Below are 22,676 nucleotides of genomic sequence, written 5' to 3' on the forward strand. Positions count from 1 at the left end.
GCCTCTCAAGGAAAATACTGTCGCAGTACGTACGGAGAATGAAAAGTAAAGGTAATATTTAATATTCACTGATCAAGTGCAAAATCTCACTACAACCGTAGTTAAGGCAAATTTTAATACTCTTACGACAAAAATCAGTCGGCCGTCACAGATACGATTTTGTGACGGCACGTTACGCAAGGAAAACCTGAGTATTTATATTCGACTACGACTAAAAAAATTCCTCATTGGAAAATTTATACTAAAAAAGGCATTCAATAACAATCAACATACGAAAAAAATAGTTGACAAAAAATGAAGCAAAATTAACAGCTAATAAAATCAAGAGATTACATATCACATACTTATAACTCAACTAAACACTACAAAACAGCTTTGAAATCTGGTGTCCCGTTGACAAGGACTTCACGAATAATACTGCAGAAACATGCAATATGCAATGCCGTAATTCAACGAGTGTCAGCTGGTTAGAACTAGTCTACAATACTGCATCCAAGAATATGCAAAACTGGGGATTACTGACAACCGTCTTGAAAATACATTTGTTTGTAGAAACCGAAGACAAAATGGAGGCTAATCTTCATTTTTAAAGAATGTGGTACTTTTTCCCCCCCAAGTAATATACAGTGAAATAGGCACCAGTGATCTAATATCTACATATGCATTGGCTACTTTTCAAATAATGCATTACATGTCCGATAACCTTCGACTTGCATTTGCTAAAAAAGGCACTTTGCTCTAAAGAAACTACAGAGATAACTCGTCATCCTGAGCTGAGATCTCTTGACGATTTTCCATCCAACCTCGCTAAGCTATGACTGATTACGAACGCAAGTGAAAATCTGCTGGCACAATACAATTTACGTATAAGAATCTTTATTTCTTATATAAAGACCCAGCTGATCTAGACAAGCAGGTGACGCAGCGCTATCAGCACAATTAAGTTCACTTCGTAAAGTTATAGCACTGACTCCAAACCCTGGATAATTACGGCTTCTTTTTAATCAAGCGAAAGTCCTTGATGACTAAATGTAAATGTTGAAACAAACTATGGGCTACTTTCTCAACTGACTGCATAAAATTTAAAGAGGTTTAACTTGTTCTAGGACCTCTCATCAAATGAGGCCCATTCGTTAACTCCTGAACTGAAGTGAAGCCCTTTTCAAATTACCTCCCAAGTTTTTCCTAAAGTTACAAATCATTCATCACAAAAGTGAAATGAGTTTCCATCACAACTTTCTTTACATGTCCATCATGAGGAACAAATCAGGATAAAAAGGGCTCCCCATTACTGAAAAGGAAAGTGCTATGACATTGCAACAGTAAGAATTATTTTCTCATGCTAAAGTGTTGTAATATTTAAACGGCAGATGAGCCATACCAACCACTAAAATCCACAATCAAAAAAAGCACTTCAACTGAGGGAAAGCAGGCGTTTCCATTTTGCACACATGACAGAACTGGCAACACTCCCTTTCCTTGTTCCAGTAATTTATGACATGAAGACTGAGAATCATCAAATACAGGTTACAACACATGTTCTGGGGTGACGAAGCTGACGACACCAATCCGACAGAAGAAATAGTCAATAAAAATGCAGGATTAAAAGTAAGGTTTTCTTCAACAAAACACCGAAAACCTGTTACCACGGTTCCGACATAACCCAAAACCTGACATTACGCTAACCTGACACTACCACAGTTTTCACATAAACCCGAAAACCGGATGTTATGCCGCAAATTACTTATTGTTCCGACTTTCGCCGAATTTCGACCTTACAACAAGCCGTAGTAATGGATCTCTGTCATACCCCGAAGACTACCTGTGCTGTGAGCAAAATGATTTAACAGACCCTAAAATGGCTGTGGCACTGACTAATGCCACCTGGATCCATACCTCCTTCCCAGAAGAGCCGGAGTATCTAAGCCATCTCGCACCTATTAAGAAATGTCAAAATAAACTTTCCTTCTCTCACAGTTCTTTATAGCTGCCATATAATGAAATTCATTAGGAAATCCAACTGCAATTGTTTCAGGACAATCTTCAGTACGTCAGAAATATCTCTTGTAAACTGACGATCCTCGCCTCATCTTTCACTCGAATCCCCCTTGATAGTTACACTATCGTGACTACTGAGCCTCGTCCCTGAGTTGACTATAGCACCAACTTAGCTGCGCTGAGAAGCAAACTACAAACAGATTTCTTTGTCTTTCATTATGTCACATTTCCATTCCATGAAAATGTAAATTAGTACCTTGGGAAAAATTTCTGGACACTGCAAAGATTAAAGTATAAGTCATGTAATTCAATGAGATACAGTACTGCTTTTTATCAAGAGATTAATTTGTATTACATATGACGTACTTTTCCATACAAACCCCTCAATCATACTGAGCTTTCGCAGTCCACAGTGTCCCACACACCTACATATTTTCTTAAGTCTTAAGAAAAGCCAAGAGCAACAGTTCATGCACGCATATCACGGACCCATCAATATGAACCAACAGAACGAGAGGTGAAGAGATTGGCGGTTCTCCAAATACTAAAAATGTTGTAAACTACAAAAATATAAATTGTTCCATCGTACAACCCTCAAGGGTAATGAGTCCGAACAGATTCAGAGGAGGACTTGAGAGACTGCGCAGGTCAGGTACAAAGCCTCAACGAGTTCTCGCAAGGGATTTGAGCAGAGGTGCTACAGAGCATGTACAGGTCTGTCTCTGACAGGGACTTGAAGACAGTGGACTCTCCCAAGAAGGCCCTGACACTTTTACTGACGCATACTTGCAAAGACGACGAACACAAGGTAAAACAGCGCAAGCACAAGTTACAAAATACATAATAATGATAATAACATTTGGGATCAGGACAAAACTCACAAAACAATGCTAAAATACGCCAGTGAGCTTACACGAAGGTGACAACAAATCTGTAAATAGCGTTGGTTCCTAAAGATTAAAAACACAAAAAATTATGTACAAAAGGATAATTATGTACAATGGATTAAGATGAAGACAACTAAATCAATGACAAAATTAGCTCTGAAAAGCATAGGCTTGATTCAAAACAGCCATGCAAAGAAAAACCCTGGGAAAAACCCTGCAGATCTGTCTAGACACCACCACAACCATACAAATTATGAGGAAAACTGTTGGTTTCCACCAATGGGTCCATGGTACATGCACAAATAGTCACTCACAGGTCCGTTTTTCTTTAGTCTATGAGATTTAGAGGTGTACCTGGTTGGGGACATAACAGACTGTGTTTAAGACTTATGATGAAACAACATGTTTTGAGCATTTAGCAAGAACGTACATAACAGCCTACATTTGATCACACAAAGGTGTGAAATAAACAGCCATCAACCATCCCAAATAGCCTGAATGAATAGCATTCTGCGTCAGACATAATGGATACTATACGAATCATTGTTTAAAACTAAGAAGCACCATAGGAAGCTTCCCCTTACAGAGTGCCAGGCCTCTTCAAACTTAGCTACGATCCATAGCTTAACCTTGCTGCATTCTCGTTAGAAATCAGTTTCTGTTTCTATTGCACCCACAACAGACACCTCCTCCATTCAACTACTTCAAACTACTCGAACCCATTGTGACAATAACTGGTAAAACTACCGTTGCCTTTTGAATCGCAATCCAGACGTCCTTTGCAAGAACTGGTGAGTCTCTAATGTTGCCTTAGGTGCTATCAAATGCCTCGACAGACAACCTTCTCGCAGCCTTTAGTAGGACACGTCACAGGAGGGGGAGCAACTGTAACTTGGCTGTTGAGACATTCATGTCACCTGTTTAGTAAATGTATGTTCTCATTATGTTTGTGCTACACACACTCGGTACATTACACTTCTATAGGTGATATCTTCTTCTGAATTACAGCTCGGAAATCTAGTCACTCCTGGAACAGACGAGACATAACCGGACTAGCCCTACAAGTCAAGGACAGTCTGCGTACGGATCATTCCACCGATAACCTTCGTAATGACGAAACACCAACCAAAGACAGAAAAAACTGAGGATCTCAGAATGCCTAGTTCCTGTTGAATGTACCAACAGTGGTTTGCAGGCCAGATGAAATCTGAGAATGAGCACCTTTCATAGACCTGCCAAGGATGAATGCATAACGATTGTTGCCATGCTTTTCTAAGCGTTTAAAATCTACCTGAGAACTCAATAACAACGGCATGGCTCTTAAAACACACGTTCTTGAATGTCCGCAAGAGAACCAGGTCGACACGACGATGAAAAAAAAGGCACTGTAACGAAAAGTTATACACAACGATTTTCGTACGTGGTAATTATCAACTGACAACCTGAATAAAAAAAGGCATGAATTGTAACAGCCCAAAAGACTCGTTGTTACAAGATTAAAATATTTTTTTACATCCTTAAATTCATTGCATACTCATTGCATGAGTGCGAATGACAATCACTACGGAAAGATTGTGAAAATATGCAAATGTGGTTAAAATAAATGAGCTCATACAATATACAAGAGATTCGAATACTGAGAGGTTAGCGATTTAATCTCAAGCAAGACTTTAAAATGTCGCCCCAGTTTCACTGGGTCTGACTTGGCGATACGACTTACAACGAGGAGAAAACCGCATCGTCGAGAGGAATGAGACAATACGCGTTGTCTTTCGGAAAACACGAAGTCTGTTACATCAACGCTTAAAATTAAAACGTAACTAGTGTACCCCCTAAGTCAGTACTGCACGTGAACAGTACCAAGTATTGTCAGTTAAAATACCTGTCGCACAGGGATAAACAGTTCCGATTCATTTCCGCAGTTGAAAAAATATATACGACTAGATCGGTAACTTCTGAAGCAGAGTGGAACTGTTCATCTCTGTGGAAACAGGTCAACAGCGTTTCTATCAAAACGGCATTCATACTGGGTAAGAATCACTTAATTTGGTGAGAATCATGACCAAAGGCAGGTGCAGATTTTCATTGTAGTGGGACTCCATAGCACTCTGAAACATCAAAAATCTTTGTGTTAAGAACAAGACAATTTTCTATCCGTTTTCGTCAACTTGTTACAACTACAATACTCACTTTGAAGAGATTACAGTATACAGTACACTGGAAAACTAACATGAACAGCGTAAAATAGAGGAGATAAGTATGAATGACCTTTTATCAAGACACGAGCAAAAATATCTTAAACAATAAATCTCTGTGTATACCATTACCCTAAAGATTTTACGCAATGGACCCCCTGTATACTAATATAATGTAGTACTTGGCAGCCAAAAGTTAATCAGTACTCCAATAATTTTGATTACGGGAAAATTATGATAAAAGGGAAAAACAAATGATGTTTCCAAATCCTAAAGGAAAACAAATTGCTTCAAGTCCATAGGAAAAAGTGTTTGCAATTTGCATTACTGTCCAGCTATAATCTCCTCCAACAACCTGTCACAGTCAGTACCAAAAACTATTATATATTTACCTCTTCAATAAACAAATAAACAAGAAACATTAGGGAGGATTTTAATGCAATGCGTTATTACTCTCAAACAATTTCCTTGTCCTTATAATACTTTATTAACTTTTACATCTATTTAATGATCAATTTATTAATGTATCTTTGCTTTTTAATAACTGACCTTTCTGTATTTCTGATTACCTTCTGTTATGTCTTTCAAATGAACACCATCTTCTGATCAATAATAATAATAATAATAATAATAAAGAATACCCATTTCTTAGTCACTAGCAGCAAAGAAATGACCACAATTTTACAAAAAAAAAAAAAATTACAAATCAAATCAGACTACGCCATACCACTCCGGCACTGACCTTTCGAATGTACTGTTCGATCACGCAGTCGTACTTTTCTAAAACGGCAACAAGGAAGTGTGGGCGGCACATAGCGGCAAACAGCTGGAAGGTTCCGGAGCGGGCGGGGGCGACAACAATTGCCGTGCCGCCAGGACGCAACACGGCTAGAAGGCTACACAGGAGGCTCTCTCTTCCCTCGTCGAAAAACAAACTGGAAAGTTTAGTAGAGTCAGGTTACATACTGATGCACGAATGGTACGGAATATAAATATTAGGCTTATAACATTACACTAAGACCAATTACGACCGAAATGTGCAACAAATTATGTACAGGAGCCGTGAAAATTCAAGATTCTCCGGTGATTAAAAATACAGTATTGCTTAAGCTTCTAATGATAAAAAAAATGACTAAAAACTTAGATTTTTAAAATGACGTCCAACTTTTACAGCTCGTGAAAAGTACCTTTACGAGATGCAAAGACAGTTATTTCATCAAGTGGTTTCAGGCAATTTTGGCAAACTGAACCTGGTGTTTCAAACAAACGTTACAATGCAACGTACCAATCTGCACACATAGCAATGTCAAACTTTCCATGGTGCATCAGTAATTCATCGTGTGCACCCCATCGAAGAACTCTGTAGAAAGAGAAAATCTGTCAGTGAAGGATTTTAGGAAACGGAACATTTCTTGTGATTTCATAATTTCTAAACTACTGACCTGACATCCTTACAACTACACAATCATCTGAAAATTTTTTTAGTAATTACATCTTACTGCTACTGTGACATCAAGAATCTATTCTGTTGCTACACTTGATAAACAATAAATGTCTTTTCACTTAGGTTCCTTATATATCACCGCCTGATTTAGTGTCATAAATTAGCAACACAGCAATTGTTTTAATAAAAGGAAATACTGATACTGTTATAAGATGATTACAATACAAAAGTTAATTTTAATTTCCTCCCATTCTACAATCAGATAATCACTTCTACTTAAATTAAGGTATTCCCTTTATAAACTTCTCAGGATGAAAAAGAATTCACACATTCAAAAGGCATCCATAAACTGTAGTCACGGCCACCTTGTCAAAAATATCTGGTCTCACAGGTTACGATAAAAACCGATTCATAAAATTCAATTTGATAAACCAAAAACTAACGTACCTAGTTGACACATCTGTAGGCAGAGTGTTCTTCTCTAAGGACACTTTGACGTTTGTAATGGATAGAGCGTTCCCGTCGGTCAGTACCATTTTCGAAGCCACCCCACTGGCTGCGACCTGGAGATTAAGATAAGTGGAAAAAGTCGAGTGGAAAATCTGTTTCATACTCATTAATTCAAACAAGACTCAGTTTCTCTGTCGAAGGAAGGTTTCGGCAAAGAACGTAGCTATGAAAACACGAGCAAAACATATGAGGAACTTGACTTAAACAGAGAGATGACAATGGAACATTGAGCAGATGAAATCTGACCAAAGAAATTTGATAACAGATGGGATATAAAAATTCATAATACAAATCTAGCTTAATAAAAGTTCAAGTGATTATCTTTTAAATGATAATGAAAACAGTGGGCCACCGCCTATTGGATGTTCTGGATTCACGGCTTCACCTATCCATGGATTTTTCTGTAGAATGTATATACACATTATTTGTGGAAAATTCGCCTATTTGAGGTATTTTTCATAGAGAAATATTCACTAATTGCTGTATTTTCAAATTGTTTTCGTGACTAAATGTATTTATTATGATAAAACTATTAAAATACTCAGGTATAAGCATTTTTAGAGGGAGGTTTTGGTGTCTGAACTATCAAAATGGGTAGTTATAAGCATTTTTAGAGGGGTGTCAAATACCAGGGGTCAACTGTACATAAAGATATTAAATAACGTGTTCCTGCAACACTCCTCAAAACTTTAATCACAGTGTAGAAACATATATAACAGACATTTGTGAAAGACACTAGTACAATCTTTTTGATACAACCACCTGGTGAATACTAGTTAGAACCTCACTTTCGCTTCCTCAAGAATTGCTGAAAAGAATCTATTGTACAGTATTCTTCATATCATTGTGTCTGCGCGATATGAATAAATGAAAAAAAGTGAGTATTTACAAACTGTGCAATAATAAAATTACTATATTACAATCTGCTACAGCAGACAATTCACTGGCACCTAACTTAACCTAAGTAACTCACAAAACTACAAAATGTTTAAGAAAAAATAAAAACTTCAAATTCTGTACATTTTCAGCCTGAATTGCAAGAAAAGAGTGACCGGTCTTTCTGTACACAAATGTCACTGAATACCCTCCGAGAAGTCTTGAAAGAGAGGAAGTATTGTCGACAACCTGTCACACACACGTACAAAATTGTAACAGCTACAAAAAAAAGTCTATAAATATGCAAATCTGTACATTAATATAAAAATAGATGCTGATGGTACCTACAAAAAAAATTCTGTTCGTTACCTCAAAATGAGAGTGTAAAATTCTAGACGAAAAATGCTCTGCACTTAAAAAAAAAAACTCTGTAATCATTAAAAACACTACCCTTTTCATTCACGTCTTCGAGAAATGAACAGGACTTACTACAAGCATTATTGTAAAGGTAAGAAGGAATATAATCAGGCATTTACACTTGACGGACATTTCCCCACTCACACCAAGACGCCACAAACATCCATCTGCAGGTTCTTCGTGTTGCAATGAAAATTAAATCAGCAGTTTTAGGCGCAACACTTACTACAGCAACACATCAACAGTTTTTTGCCACACTGCAACACCTATGGAAAAGTTCAATTAGCCAGTGGACCACTAGCATCACACTGAATGATAACTTGTAATTTCTTCAACACTGACTGTGAAGAATACTGACAATTTTTATAAACACATGAGACAGTTTTATGAATACCAAGGACCTATATTTGATAAGAAGGAATTTTGAAGGTGAAACACTTAGGGAGATACTGTTACTAAACATATACTGCTTCAAAACTACTCAGAAAGTAAAATCTGAAAAAGGGGACGTGACATCTCAAAGTTCTCCAACCAGTGAATTTCAAAAGCAGTACCACTGCCTGTTAATATATTCATATTTTTAGCATTTGGATGAATTTCTGTACCAAATAATGACAATGGAGAACAGCAATAACAATCAGATACAAATCTAGTTCCTAGAATACTTTTATAAGGTTCAAAACATCTGTGAAAAAGGACAACAGACTCTACTCACCAGCAACCCTGCTAAGCACGTCATTCCACCTCCCAGTTCTAGCACTGATTTTCCAGAGAAAAGCTGGAGATTATTAAGGCAGTAATAAGTCAGGATTTCTTCTGAAGGCCATATACCTATGGTGAGAAAGCATTCATTACCATTATCGAGAATGTTGTAGAAGAGCTTAGGGAAACATCAATTTCGGAATGATATCCTGTGGCATAATCATGAACCTTTTAATTTCACTTGTGCTTAATGCAAGGAAAGGCAGTCTAACAGTCTTGCGGCGTTCTCCGACGAACAACATAAATCACGAGTCATTCTCACAACTGGCCGTTCTCCTGCCGCTACGAAGGAGCGACCTTACCAACTGTCATCGTATGATATGTAAACATGCTGGAGACACCGCCGCACAAACCGAATGCATCGGCTGGGAGAGAAAGGGTACCCTTGATAAAATAACAATTCGAAGTGCTGCTAAGGGACCCGAATAGATCAACAAATACAGCAGTCTGTGGAGAATGAAGCTTCACACTTGTATGATTGATGTTTTGCTGGTCAGCTGATCATATGTTATGCTTTTACTTCACGACTTGATTTGGATGGGCACCATTACTAAGTGATTCCGAGTATACCAGAGGATATTCTGTGATACATTCTGCTACAAACTTTACTACAGCATGTAAATACATAATGTCTACTCATCACGAACATTTCTAAGCTAGGGTTTTCCCGCAATGAGAAACGGATACTTTCTGTTGTCCTACGCATACCTGCTGACTCAGCATATAGTCCAGGTCTTCATCAATATCCTTCTGCATAGATTTTCTTGGCACTCCAACCAAACTTCCTGTCTGTATTCCCCACTTCTGAACATCATACGCTGTCGTAAAAATAGGTATTGTTTGCTATGTGTGCAGTGATGACGGTATCGACGTCAGATACTTTAGAAATTTTGTTCTAACACGGATGGAAACCTGGTGTAAGATATCCTGACTAGACACCGTCCGTAAACTATATTTATGCAGCGAACTTTCTATAGAGTGAAAAATATTTGACCCCAAATGAGTGTCTACGTTCATCCTGCGATACCCAGGAACAGGTCTCTTGTAAAGTCTACAGTATAACTATTTAATGATCTTTCGAAACTTAGATGAGTGATGACTTATAACACCATGGAACAACGCACCTAGTTTTCCCAATAAACATATGGATATACGTACAGTAATTTATTTATCCGAGAACCTTGTGGGTGACAAGAATATCCACCAGACAGGGAGCTGCTCAGTTGAGAGAATGACTCATGTGCTTTTTCTCCTGAAGCGCTTATCGATCGCGAGGTCTGTCTGTCCCAGTGGCAGAGCTATGATAAGAAACATTTTATTTAATTAGTTCTGTACGTTATCTATGCTATGATGCTCATTCTAATGCCATTTTAAAGTAGAATACTTGTACTTTTTTGTGGGATGTTCAGAAAAAGCTAAAATCAAGATAAAAGGTCTAAACTGGGACTTGGAAGTTTCCAAAATGTGAAAGATAAAAGCATCGTAAATGACTCCTGTTGGGTCCTAGAGTCACCGAGTCATCACGGGATCCAAAGGATTACCTGAAGGTAGTTTAACTGTCTCACTGAACCTTCAGACCAACTCAGAGGACTTGTTTTTAGATGAGGAGAGAAAACTGAAGCACGAAAACGGCGAAGAGGCTGCCGAGCTAAAAGGGACAGGAACAGAGGGAACAAATATAAAGTCAATGAAAGATTACATGCAGACGGGGCCATAAAAAATGAAATTTTAGTACCACTTCCAGCGCCCTGCAAAAAGCACACTGTTAACAGTAAACCTCCCGTCCGGGAAGCACTCGTGACGAACCACCTTTCGGAGCATTAAGCATAAATTTCCGAGCAAGAACTTTGTACGTGGTATATTGCACAGCTATGTCTAGTAAACACTTAAATTGGTTAAACAATCAATGCAAAATAAACATGCACAGTGTGGGAGTTCTGTCTCCACGATTAATAACAAGTTCTGTGCACCTGAACACATCTTACATCATCCAGTGCCAACGCGTATTCCACAAGACATATACAGGTAACGTACAAACATGACAGACAAATTCCTCTTCGTTCCACGCGACACTCCTTCGGGCCCAAATGTTCGACGGATCGTGTCGGCGGAGGGAACGAAGGAACTCAGTGGGTACAATTTATGTTCAATTATGAATACCAGTACAAAGCACTTATGAAGAAGGGGCAATTCAACATACAAACACTACAGTTTTAAATGACGGAACTATAGCAGGTCCACTCATTTTATCAAACACATGTAAAAGCATTTCGTTGATGAAAACAGAAGGTAACAGCCATCACATACCAGCTGATCAACACTCTTGCAATATGTCTAACTCCCCATAGTCTAGGGGGTGGAAAGGTAAAGATAACGAGGTACTGGAATTCACAAATAACTGGGTCTACCTTTTCCATCAATCTGCAGGTTTCGGGCCAGCCCTAGGAGAGCTGTTAGTCAGTTCAGTGGCCTGGTAAAACTAAGGTATACTTTTTTTTCTAATCTCTAGCAACTGAGAAGGTGCGGTATTAACTTGTAATAAGGTTTTTTCAAAACGTTCCATAAGATAACTGTCAACTAAAGGTCAAAAGGTTCCTACAACACTGCAATATCATTAATGTAACATTCTAACGTGACATTCACCTGCTCTGTTATTTGTGGCCTTACTAATAATTCAAATACAAATTAAAACTACCATGTTTCATATACACAAAACGCTGTCTCTTAAACAGATCACTCACTGATCAACAAGGAACCAGATGTACTCATTCTCAAAGAGAAGAAGTTACATTAAGTAGTCTCATAATTGAGTAGTCTACCTACTAGATTAGAAGTCCCTAGAGACCGCACTCGATGTTCTTCACAGCCTCTCACTGGCCACGGTTGTGTTTTTTATTCATTAAACTTTACCCAATCCTTCAAGAACAGGAAGAGTTGTAAGTCTAAAAGTGTGACTTCGTAGTCACGCCAAACTGTTGGTAAGTTATAATGATGATAATGAGTTATCAACTGTCAATAGTTAGCTGAAGATCAGATTTACTCCAAATGGCGAACGTCCGACTCTCCGACCGGCCAATGAAGAATCAGAGGAATTTATTTCTGGCGATAGAAATTCATTTCCCGTCACAATGTGGTTTGGATTCCACAATATGCTGTAGGTCCCGTTGCTAGGTAACCAGTTGGCTCTTAGCAAAAATAAATCTAATCCTTCGGGCCAGCCCTCTTTAGGAGAGCTGTTAATCAGCTCAGTGGTCAGGTTAAACTAAAATATACTTACTTCATTCCAACTGACAGAGCTATGAGATGGGCACCAAGTTAAATCTTTTGCCAGTTTATTCATGAAAAACTTTCTTTTTACTAAGTCATCAACTTGAGAAGGATTTTCAGGCTCATAAACATTCTGATCAACTGAAGATCTAACAGGGACCTAAATACAGTACTTTCTTCAAGGATCTACAGTACTACCTTAGAAGATGCTCTCTTCCTAAGCAGTAAAACACTGATGTATTCAGAGAAACAGAGAATTCTTCATCACTTGATATCAAAGACTACCCTAGTTTCAAAACTGGGTTGAAAAAAAAAAGTTCAAAATTGACAATATACAAAGAGAGGCAGAATATGGTTTTAAATAACCACTCACATACCGTGCCTGCGATGGTCGTTGTGCTATCAAAAGTGTACCTGTGTGACAAGGATTTAGTCACTGAGGTAAAGGGTACGACTTTGCTAAGGGATTCATCTGCAGAGGTGTGTGACAGGGTGAGATGCAGTTGCTTGTACGAATGAAGCCCTTGGAGTACAGGGGAATAGAGAGTTTTTGTGGAAATCTGTGACGAAAGGCAGAAGACAATTTACTAACAAAATCATCAGTATACCTAGGGCAAAAAAAAATAGCAAAACTACTGCAAGACTTAGTGACATTATAGGTTAGTTCAAAATAGATGGTGGAACAAAATGACACAATAAGGGTGAGGAATGGTTGCAGGTAGATCTTACAATCTGGCTCCGTAAGAAGTAAAATTAGATGAAAGTTTTAATTGGAGAAAGAATTTGAAACGTGGCTATAACCTAATTAAATGATCTTCATGAGGAAATGAAAACTGCTTTTAAGGAGATGAATAATAAAGTGATACAGTTTAAGAAACTAATGAGAAAGGAGTATACAAAAAGTGAGTCTAAACAATGCATACATAAGGGTCACAGAGCCAGCAGGGAGTGTTTGTAAGTTAGGAAGGCAGGAGTACAGTCGACCCCCGCCTATTCATGGTTTTTCTATGGAACATATACCCACATTATTTGTGGAAAATTCACCTATTCACGGAATTTTTCACAGGGAAATATTCACGAATTACTGTATTTTCATATCGTTTTCGTGCCTAAATGCATTTTTTATGATAAAACTATTAAAATAGTCAGTTATATGCATTTTTAGTGTTTATAAAGGGGGGGTCTTTGGTGTTTGAACTATTACGAAAGGGCAGTTATAAACGTTTTCAGAGGGGTATCGAGTATTCACGGATTTTATCGATTCACGGGGGGTTGCGGTACCTAGCCCCCGCGAATCCAGGGGGTCCACTGTAAAAGTCCCCAAATGGTGGGATGAGGAACGAAAGGTTAGCGAAAAAACAAGACTAGGGTTTAAATACACGAAAAAGTGACAAAAAGGCAGCAAAAATCATAAGACTGAACTGTACTGGGGAAAATCTGAGGAAATATTTTTCCAGGGGGGGTGAAAGTTGGTCCAAAGGGAATGAAATGCAAAATGAGAGGTAAATGAAGAATCCTGCCCCCTAATCAATAAGAGTTTTCTCCTCAGGCAATCAGCAGCTAGCAAGCACCCTAACCTCCTGCTGACTGTCCAGTGTATAAGGATCAAGACTCACCATGATGGATAGTGGACAGAATTCCTCGCGTCTCTTGGCGTGAAAATGCTCAGCAGAGGCCAAGCAAAAATTGGTCTACGTCAGAGAAATCACAAAAAAACAGAGAAAACGAATAAACTGTGAGAGACTCATGTGAGCCTGATCACTTTAATATAGTTCCTACCTCTATACCCTGCAATATTCTCGTAGTACATTGAAGAGGTTTTCAGTGAGCCACGCATAAGTCTATGGCTGACTCCTGCTTTTGCACTGAAAAGGGACTGAAGTGCTGTGGAATTCACTGACCATGAAACTTGTCTCATTATAAGATAAAGGTTTGTTTGAGAAGTTTTAAATATCTTCATATTGCTTGTTAATTCCTATATGAAGTAACACAAGAGTCTGATAGGGGTCTTTTAGTTTTCGTGTGAAGTAATCTTACTCTACAACAGGGGAATTCAGTTTCGTAAGTAGCAATTACCAAAACAAACTCACGACAATAATGTTCTACATTTGGCCCCTAGCCCCTTGTTTTAGGACGAGTGGAGGAATCACACTGTAAGACGGTAGCATTTAGATAAATACCCTATTACGTAACTCACTGCAATTGGCTGAGACACCACTTATACAACCTAGGCTAGAATGTCTGCGGTCAAGAAGGAAAAAGAGGGGCAAGGAGATACCAGTCATCAATCATGTTAGCTTTGCAACTTACGACCTACAGGCAAGATGTCTCCTGTTCACTGGGGCTCAGGCAATCACACAATGTGCTGGGCAGCCATCAAAGATTCTAAGAAAATAACTGAAGAGTGGGTGGCATCCCTCACGTGGAATAAAGGGACGGTGACCTGGCTGTGCCAGACCACAGCCCTCAGTACCTGAGTCACTGAGTAAAGTTCCTTCTGAGGACGTGAGGCAGTAGAAGTGTCCCTCTCGCTGGGTGACTGGTGCACTACTTTTCAGGTATCACCTCACAAAGCCACAGGGAAATGGCATTTTTAGACACCCCATTCTGCCAGTCGAGTTAATGAACAAGCATCGACACTCAGCCCGAAGGGCTTGTTAACTGCGCGCACTACCTTTGCACAAAGGAGTTTGATGCTATAGATGTTTTTGCAAAAGCTATTCCTCCCTAATTACAGTTTTAAGGACTTGAAGTGGAACTATTTCCAGCAGACCTCAGTGAGAAAAAGACATTAGGCTACTTTTTGCATTGATTAATGAATTTAAATAGTTAATCCATGCCGCCACACCACTTCAGCATCAAGTATACCTCACTCAATTACAAGGCTGCAAATCTGTTGGTTGGCTGATAGTAAACACGGAGTTTTGAGTGAAAAACCTTGGTTAATTGTAAATCAGGACTTAATCATTCTTGGCGGAAATCACCGTTGGTACTTCAATTCTCAAGCACACAAAAATCACTTACAAATGCACTACAGTACCGTACTTCAACATACCTGTTACTTTTTTATATCAACTCTGCTTCTCCAACTTATACAAAGACATACCAAAGTCAATATACAGCAAGGGTTTGCCAGGTATCAACGCCAAGCTCATCAGCAGTGACGCTGCACTTGTAAGAGAACATTACACCTAACACAAGCTACTATTTACAAGTCTTATTAATTACCTAGGCGTTGAAAATTCACCTGAATAGCATAACATGACAGAGGAGTTGAACAGTTCTGACACAAGGATGCTGTGTGCTCGAAAGGAGAGTGCAACAAAGTCCGAGCAATGCCGTACATGCAACACAACAAATACGTCAAGGCACATCGCCAACTCAAACGTTCAAACACCATACAGTTATACAAGCCTCAGCATTTTTCTACGGCACCAAGATGCAGCAATGCCTTTACTTGTCGTACACAGATTTACCAAAGCAAGCGTGACACATGACTATGCTTGGCACAGCACAAATAACAAGCAGAGTGAGGTCGCTTACCAATGCAGTATTTTGTCAGAAGGTTTTTGTACAAGTTACTCCAAAACAAAAGAAATGGGACATTACACGAGCAATAGTAAGGCGGCCTCGCCAGTTTCAAGGGGAAAATCTTACGATTTTCCTTCTGCCCGGTAACGCGCCTTGACTGAGAGGTTGAGAGATGCGGAATCCTTGTAATTTGATATGTAAATGGAGGACATCCGCGGGGGGATTTACCTACATTACCACAAAAGATCTTAAATGCACGAAAACTGAATTGTGAATTTAAGGCATGATACCAGGCAGTATATAAAAAGGCAGCGATGTGAAGTACTCTGTTTACGATCCCCCTACGAGAACAAGGCTCCGAAACTGCCGAAGCTCTTACTATTGCGCTTGTAATTCTAACCAAAAGAGTCACAGTACTCGGAAGTGGATGAGATAGACTGAAAACAATGCTCTCGCTAACTTTCCTAGTTCCTCGAGAGAAGAAGAAGAAGATGATGTGCAGAAGGAGTCCTAAGAACCTTTCGTGGTAATAGGATAGATTAGGGCGGCTCGTCTTTCGCTATACGAAAAGATGAAGAGAGAAAAAAAAAAGCACACACAGTTCATGTGACAAAGGTGTTTGACAAACATGCTTTCTGCCCTTCCTCTGAAGTCTCGAAACACTGCACGTCAGAGAGGTGTCTCGTCAACCAAACCAGGAAGGTACCTTTTTTCAAGTGCTAGGACAGTACGTCTGTCCATATTATTTCAGGGCTAAAATGTCAATCAGGGGAACTTTTATGGTGTGGTCACTGTCTAAAGTACATTGTTAAGTATAACATCTACCCTCCTGACATTATGTGTACACAAATACTCCTTCTCTTCTCCCACTAACTAATCTTCCACTTATATTCACTTCCTTGAAAGACTAACTCATCCCCATACCACCAACAACTTACAGATAAGATGTCCATTTTCTAGCCTGAAGCCACTTTTCCTGGGTACTGTGTCTCTAAACCTATCTCTGATCACTTCACAGAAACTGTAACTGTCGATAAATCAAATCCATGTCGTGATTCTCTACAACTTTAACCTAGAAAAGAAACCCAAGTCCTGATAAAAGCCTTTCTTTTCAAGTGTATTCAAGTGGCTGCTTCTATCTCAGTCCATTTTCACTGTCCGTCTATGCTTATCCTTGCCGTAAACTAATTGCAGATTTGCAAGACACCTTTATCCCATCAACTATTTCCACCTCATATCCCTGGCCACTTTTCCTACAGAAACCTATTTCATCTGAAACATATATTCTGCTGACTTTTATATTTTTCATGAATTTGGTACTTATACAAATTTCCCCAATGTGTACCATGTACGATTAATCACACTTTCAGACCTGTGATTTTTAAACTCAATGTTCCTAACAGTTTTAGCCTCTACCTACCCAATTTCAGGTTCATTAGAATTCTTGACCTCAGAACATTTCATTCATCCCTTACACTCTCTAAGATTTGTATATAATCCCCCAAAATACCAAGTAAATCATTTTCAATGGCTGCTCTTAAAAAGTCTGACTCATTCATTTGATTCATATTTGAGTGTGGGCAGAGTACAAATAATAATACTGTAATATCTCTCTGATTGTATAATTACAGTACTGCAGGAGAGAGAGAGAGAGAGAGAGAGAGAGAGAGAGAGAGAGAGAGAGAGAGAGAGAGAGAGAGAGAGAGAGAGAGAGAGAGAGAATCAACTGTAGTTGTTTTCAGTCGCTCACAATTTCCCGAATACTGTACCCTACTTTTCTGCCCAAGTCCCTCCTGCCCCCACATCTTCTATAACACCTGTGACAAAGATTATCCCACATAGTTGCTGTCGACTTCTCTACAACTCCCACTCCTAAATCCTATCAAGTATCTTATCACTCTAACCTAATCTCCTACAATTACAAAGTCCAGCACGCCTCCTTCACCTTCTACCTGTTGAATTCTCCATCATCTGTCCTTCCTGCACATTGAAAGTTCAGGGTTTCATATGCTTTGTGACACTTCTAAATGTTAGCCCTTTCTAACGAGCGACAATCGTTCCACACAGTACCTTACGCCTGACCTCTGTACAATACCGTTCAGCAGGTATGTCTGTACCTATACATAGATATTTTGTATCCTTCCAAAACTTTACCCTAGTGCCTGTAACATCAGCACTATTGTGGCAGGTGTGCTATCTGTAAAATTCTACTGTGAACAATAAAAAAAAAAAAACGTCATTACAAAAGAACAGAATCAACTTACAAATGTTGCCTGTATTGTTGAAACCCGTCAACTCACTGGGGCTGAAGTCTCGACGTAATAGCCTAAGAGACATGCACAATATGTTAGCATGCTCAAAAAAGGTCGTCCCCCAAGGAGGCATTAGTGGTCGACCATCAGATACTCTTTAAATCGAGAGTGTCGCTTTTCGGGGGACAATCGCGGGGCGTTCGAGTCTAAGATGGGGTGCTGCTCGGCAACATCGTCGAAATACAAGAATACAAGCAATTCCAATTTGGTTCTTACAGTTCATAATCTACTCCGCAAGTGCCGTTACCTATGCAACCACGTGACATTACTGGAAATACATGGTTTACTGAAATGTCTCTTCATTACAAATTTCAAAAAGGGCATTCAGTGAAGTTTTTAAGAAAGCAAGATTTCATGCTGTCTAAGAACATTTAACTCTGTAGAAACTGCAATGGGAGCAAGAATTTGAGTAAACGTCATGTCCAAAGCGTTTTATTCTACTTAAGCTACATTTTTAGCATTTTCAGAACTATGTGAGGTAAGTCATACTAAAAACAAGAAAGTGACACATGATAATCTACATGAACTTTGATATCTTTTAAAATATATCAAAAACTATAAGAGAAATTTAACATTCAAGACGGTCTGGACATCACATAAAGAAAAACATTACGAAGGTAGTACGTATTATAAGTCAAAGTTGTATACAATTTAAATATCAATTCACACTTCACAATTTTCCTAAAAGGAACTTTAGTGAAAATATTCAGTTAAGTACGATTTAATAACATTCTTAAAATCTTTCAAATCACTGTTGAGTATCAATCTAAATATAAGTAAGAGTGTTTAATAGCTGGTTCATTAATTTTTTTGTAAACAGTCTAAAACACCTTCACCATGAATATATTTAATTTAAAATTCTGTAACACACTGAATGACACGCTATGGATGTGACGAGAACGTACGTTCTTTCTCCCGTTAAGTCTTCTAAAAGACATCCCTATACCGGACATCACACAATACCAATATGAATCAGTACATACGAAGAAAATGATAGACCTATGAGACAAAAGTGATTCTATCATGCAAAAAGCAACAGATGACCTGATAGTGGTGAAGAAATTACAAAATGAGGTAGTGAAACTATGTATACAAAAAGGACGATACTTCTCGTCTTACATTTTCAATCATTTTTTACTACAGCCTTTACGCTCAGCTGGGGGGGGGGGTAATTTGCATGCCAAATCACTAGGTAAAATTGCTGGAGTGTAGTTTACAAGATGAGTGATTACCTCCGACCACGGCAAGAGCCTATTTCACTTCACCAAAACCTCAAACTTGACTCAGTGTGGCAACCTTAAGTCTGTGCCAATCAAAATGGTTTGGGAGAAGGAACTCGTAGTGAAAGTAATAAGTTCATCTGTAAAAAATATATGAAAATTCACAACCTCTGAGATACATGACTGTCTGAATTATTTCTTGTTCAATCTCTGCTTGTGTGTCAAAAATTTTTCTGAAATTCAAAGAACCGCAAGACACCTACCACCACGGCCTATAGGCAGTACCCAAAATTAAATTTGCTAACTGAAGATTTGTGAACCAAATGCTGAATGTTGACTGGTTAGGAGCATCAAGAAGTTTAAAAATAACTAAAGAGGAAAATGACAACTTGCCTTCAGCTACGACTGCCCAAACTGCGAAACTAACCATACGCCTAGGATTTACGTCTACCATGAGTGAAAAACAGGTTCAAAATCAACTCTAAGGCTGCAGGAAGCTGAAAGTGAAGAGTCTGCCTCTATAGCTCGTTCTCGGATGACGGTATAGTCAGGGATTTTAGCCCATTCAAGGATAGTGCTCTCGGGATGATGAACACAATCACATCAACAATAAAAGAGGAACGATCTACAAAGACATGGAACAGCTTCTTTCCCTTCAGACTGAACAGCATATCTGTCAGTGTACCCAGTAGGCCAGCTGGTGATTCGTGTGAAAACTTTATCTTCGTTTGCAAACCTCGAAAAGAAATTACCCAGTGAGAAAGACGGAATTCAAGGGATGTATGAATAGCATTTCGAAGAAGCTGCAGTCCCGACCTGTTTACGATTTCAAGTGCTTTGCCCAGGTGGATGCGAACGAAGCCTTGGTGACGATGAGCAACGAGCCTAAATTTTATGCTACGACACCCAGGTTACTTCAATTATATTATTCTAATTCACAAATCAAAACCATATTGCGTTGCGTATATTATCCAAGACATAAATGGTACAAACTTACTGCTCATTCAAATGGCTCGATCGATATTCCTAACATGAACTGAGATTGGCACGGGCACAATCTTTTCTTCGTAATTCTCGTCCAAAGGACACTCCAAGAATTTCTCCTTACATTTAGATATGCATCTCTCCTGAAGGAAATCTCCCTAAATGAACTTTAAGATGAAAAGGAATACTGAAGTGAATTTGAAGGCATTGACAACTATGGGTGAATCTCCTGAGTCTTTCCTAGGTAACTACCCTACACCAGAGCTGTAACAAGACTGACTTCACGACCGTTGTTGACCAACACCAAATGTTCGACTAACAAATGAACCAACAAACAACTCACAACCGATAATTTAAGCAATATTACACGTATACTAACAATTAAATACATGAAACAGCTAAACTCAATGCTTTTAACAACTAAATACAAACACATCAAAACATAATATCCTTCTTCCACATAATACGCCTTTCCACTTTAGTTAAATAAGGAAAACACAAAACTAAACGACAACTTGCGGAAAAACACAATCTCTCTTGTTGATTAGTGTGGTTAAGGTGAAATAAATAATATAGCCTGTACCATGTTGAACACAGTTTTACAAAACAATACTGAATACAATATCTAACAGAGTGAAGACATTTTAAACAACTGACTCAAGTAAGCAAACTGCAGTGAAATATTCCAGCCACTGAACTGGACTCTCTAGCCGAAAGGTAATAGCGTATTAATTTGCCGGTACTGTATTCCTTTTTATGGAAAATGTACTTGAGTTTTGGGCTGACACCCTCTGTGGGTATGACAAATTATAATTCCTTTTCAGGGAACAAGAAGTTACTTTCCTTAACTATAAAACTCTACGGGCCCATTTACCGTCATTTTCCACGAATAAATTGCACTTTGTAATCTATTATAACCAAAGAAACATCTAAAATACGTGGCAGAATAGACATAGAGGCACAACTGACATTTAAGCAAAAGTAAGGAGGGCCCACAGTGACAAACATTTAGACACTAACATAAAACTTTGGAACACTGGACCACCTAGTCCATGACTGCATTTTGAAACCTTGCTTCCAAATTTTAAAGTATTCAGAAAACCACAGAAAATTACATATCCGTATGACTATGACAGACAAACATTAAATTTAGACTTTCAACTTTTCAATTTTATCGAATTTATATACAAAATTCTGTAAGCGTATCTATCTTAATAGTAGTATGTGCTTTCAAGCTAATCATCAAAGCCATTTAAATGGGACTACATATTACTTATTTTCCATTCATAACGCAACAAAGTAATCTGCGAGATACTTCTTTCTCCGCAAGAGTATCTGACCGTCACACCGTAATCCCACAGAAAAAAAATATTGTTCCGAGCCCTCCACAGAAGCTTTCGTAATCTTTGTGATGCTTAAGAATCTCACTTTACTAACAGCAGACCGTGGATCAGTCACATACCGACAACTAGTAAAATGACAGAATCTTGGACAAACTAGACAAGGCAAAGTAATGCCTCTGAATCAGTAACACACACTAAATTACACGGACAAGTTCTATGTGCGTACTTTTGCTTCTAGAGATGGGAACTAAAAGTTATAAAGAGTGAAAACAAATCAGCATTATTTCACTGACATTTTTAAAAGAAGCTTGTTAACCTATAATGTTTAATATAGTGTTTATGTATGAAAAATGATGAGATGAACGAAGTCACTCTGAAACCTAAATATTCATGAAAAGAGAAGCTACTATTGAATGGATCTTTCTGTCAAGAAGTTTTCACTGGCTGCTAACAGCTTCATAATTCAGTCACATGGCATAAAATATAATCACTTACTGACACACTACTGCAATATCTCTGGTGCTTCCTATGCATACATTTTTCTCAGACCAGTTAATATTCATCCGAGTCATTTTCCTTGTACTGATTAATGCTCAACTGAGTATCAGAAAACTTTAACAGCACCTTAAAGATCGTTTAGTACACAAACCATAATTTTACGTGTTTCCTATTACCAATGCTAGCTGGGAAGAAGGCCCACACTGAAGAATGCAACGTAGAAACTCACGGAAGTTCATAATCTTAGCGCAAATACTAAATGCAACGTCAATCCCAACGTATGTGCTGCAGACACTGCGTATCAAACTACCACTGATAAACGTATTGTGATAATCTTCCCCTACCTTGCAAGCTTTCTCGCACTGCCTGGACAAGAGGTCCTTTCTTTCCAATGCCTCTTTCATCCCACCGATCCGACCACTTCTAGACCTT

General features: G+C 38.6%; 1 protein-coding gene across 1 annotated transcript in view; it reads right to left on the reverse strand.

Moving 5' to 3' along the window:
* Positions 1-583: 583 nt before the first annotated feature.
* Positions 584-22,676, reverse strand: part of LOC136856340 (calmodulin-lysine N-methyltransferase) — a 28,156-nt gene continuing 6,063 nt past the window's right edge. The window contains exons 3-8 of the mRNA XM_067134100.1: positions 18,152-18,213; positions 9,043-9,158; positions 6,972-7,087; positions 6,366-6,440; positions 5,823-6,015; positions 584-4,993 (exon numbers count right to left, since the gene is read on the reverse strand). Of these exons, the coding sequence (XP_066990201.1) occupies positions 4,907-4,993; positions 5,823-6,015; positions 6,366-6,440; positions 6,972-7,087; positions 9,043-9,158; positions 18,152-18,213 (649 nt within the window). The 3' untranslated portion in view covers positions 584-4,906. The remainder of the gene's footprint in view (positions 4,994-5,822; positions 6,016-6,365; positions 6,441-6,971; positions 7,088-9,042; positions 9,159-18,151; positions 18,214-22,676) is intronic.

Source organism: Macrobrachium rosenbergii, chromosome 35, assembly GCF_040412425.1.
Source record: "Macrobrachium rosenbergii isolate ZJJX-2024 chromosome 35, ASM4041242v1, whole genome shotgun sequence".
NCBI classification, from domain to species: domain Eukaryota; kingdom Metazoa; phylum Arthropoda; class Malacostraca; order Decapoda; family Palaemonidae; genus Macrobrachium; species Macrobrachium rosenbergii.